At 64.0% G+C, this 300-nt stretch overlaps 1 protein-coding gene across 1 annotated transcript in view; it reads left to right on the forward strand.

Moving 5' to 3' along the window:
• Positions 1-166, forward strand: part of LOC104513746 (lysine-specific demethylase 2A-like) — a gene marked incomplete at both ends in the record, with an annotated part of 3,251 nt that extends 3,085 nt beyond the window's left edge. The window contains one exon of the mRNA XM_010157198.1: positions 8-166. Within this exon, the coding sequence (XP_010155500.1) occupies positions 8-166 (159 nt within the window). The remainder of the gene's footprint in view (positions 1-7) is intronic.
• Positions 167-300: the final 134 nt, after the last annotated feature.

The following is a 300-nucleotide window of genomic DNA, read 5'->3' on the forward strand; positions in this document are numbered from 1 at the left end:
TCGGCAGGCCTGAAAGACCTCATCCTAGCGGTCTGTTCCTGGTCTGCGGTCGGTGCTCTCAGTACCTCCAGCTGCCCCCTTCTCAGGACCCTCGATCTTCGGTGGGCAGTAGGAATCAAGGACCCTCAGATCCGGGACTTACTCACGCCTCCGACAGACAAACCCAGTAAGCGGTTGCCGGGGGCAGGGCTGGGGTGGCGAGGAGCTGGAGGAGGGCGACGTGCCGGGCGCGGAGCGGGGAGACAACGCCAAATCCAGGATACCCCAACCCAGCAGAGCCCGTGCTCAGCTTCTCCTCCT

This window comes from Eurypyga helias, unplaced genomic scaffold (assembly GCF_000690775.1).
Source record: "Eurypyga helias isolate BGI_N326 unplaced genomic scaffold, ASM69077v1 scaffold23038, whole genome shotgun sequence".
NCBI classification, from domain to species: domain Eukaryota; kingdom Metazoa; phylum Chordata; class Aves; order Eurypygiformes; family Eurypygidae; genus Eurypyga; species Eurypyga helias.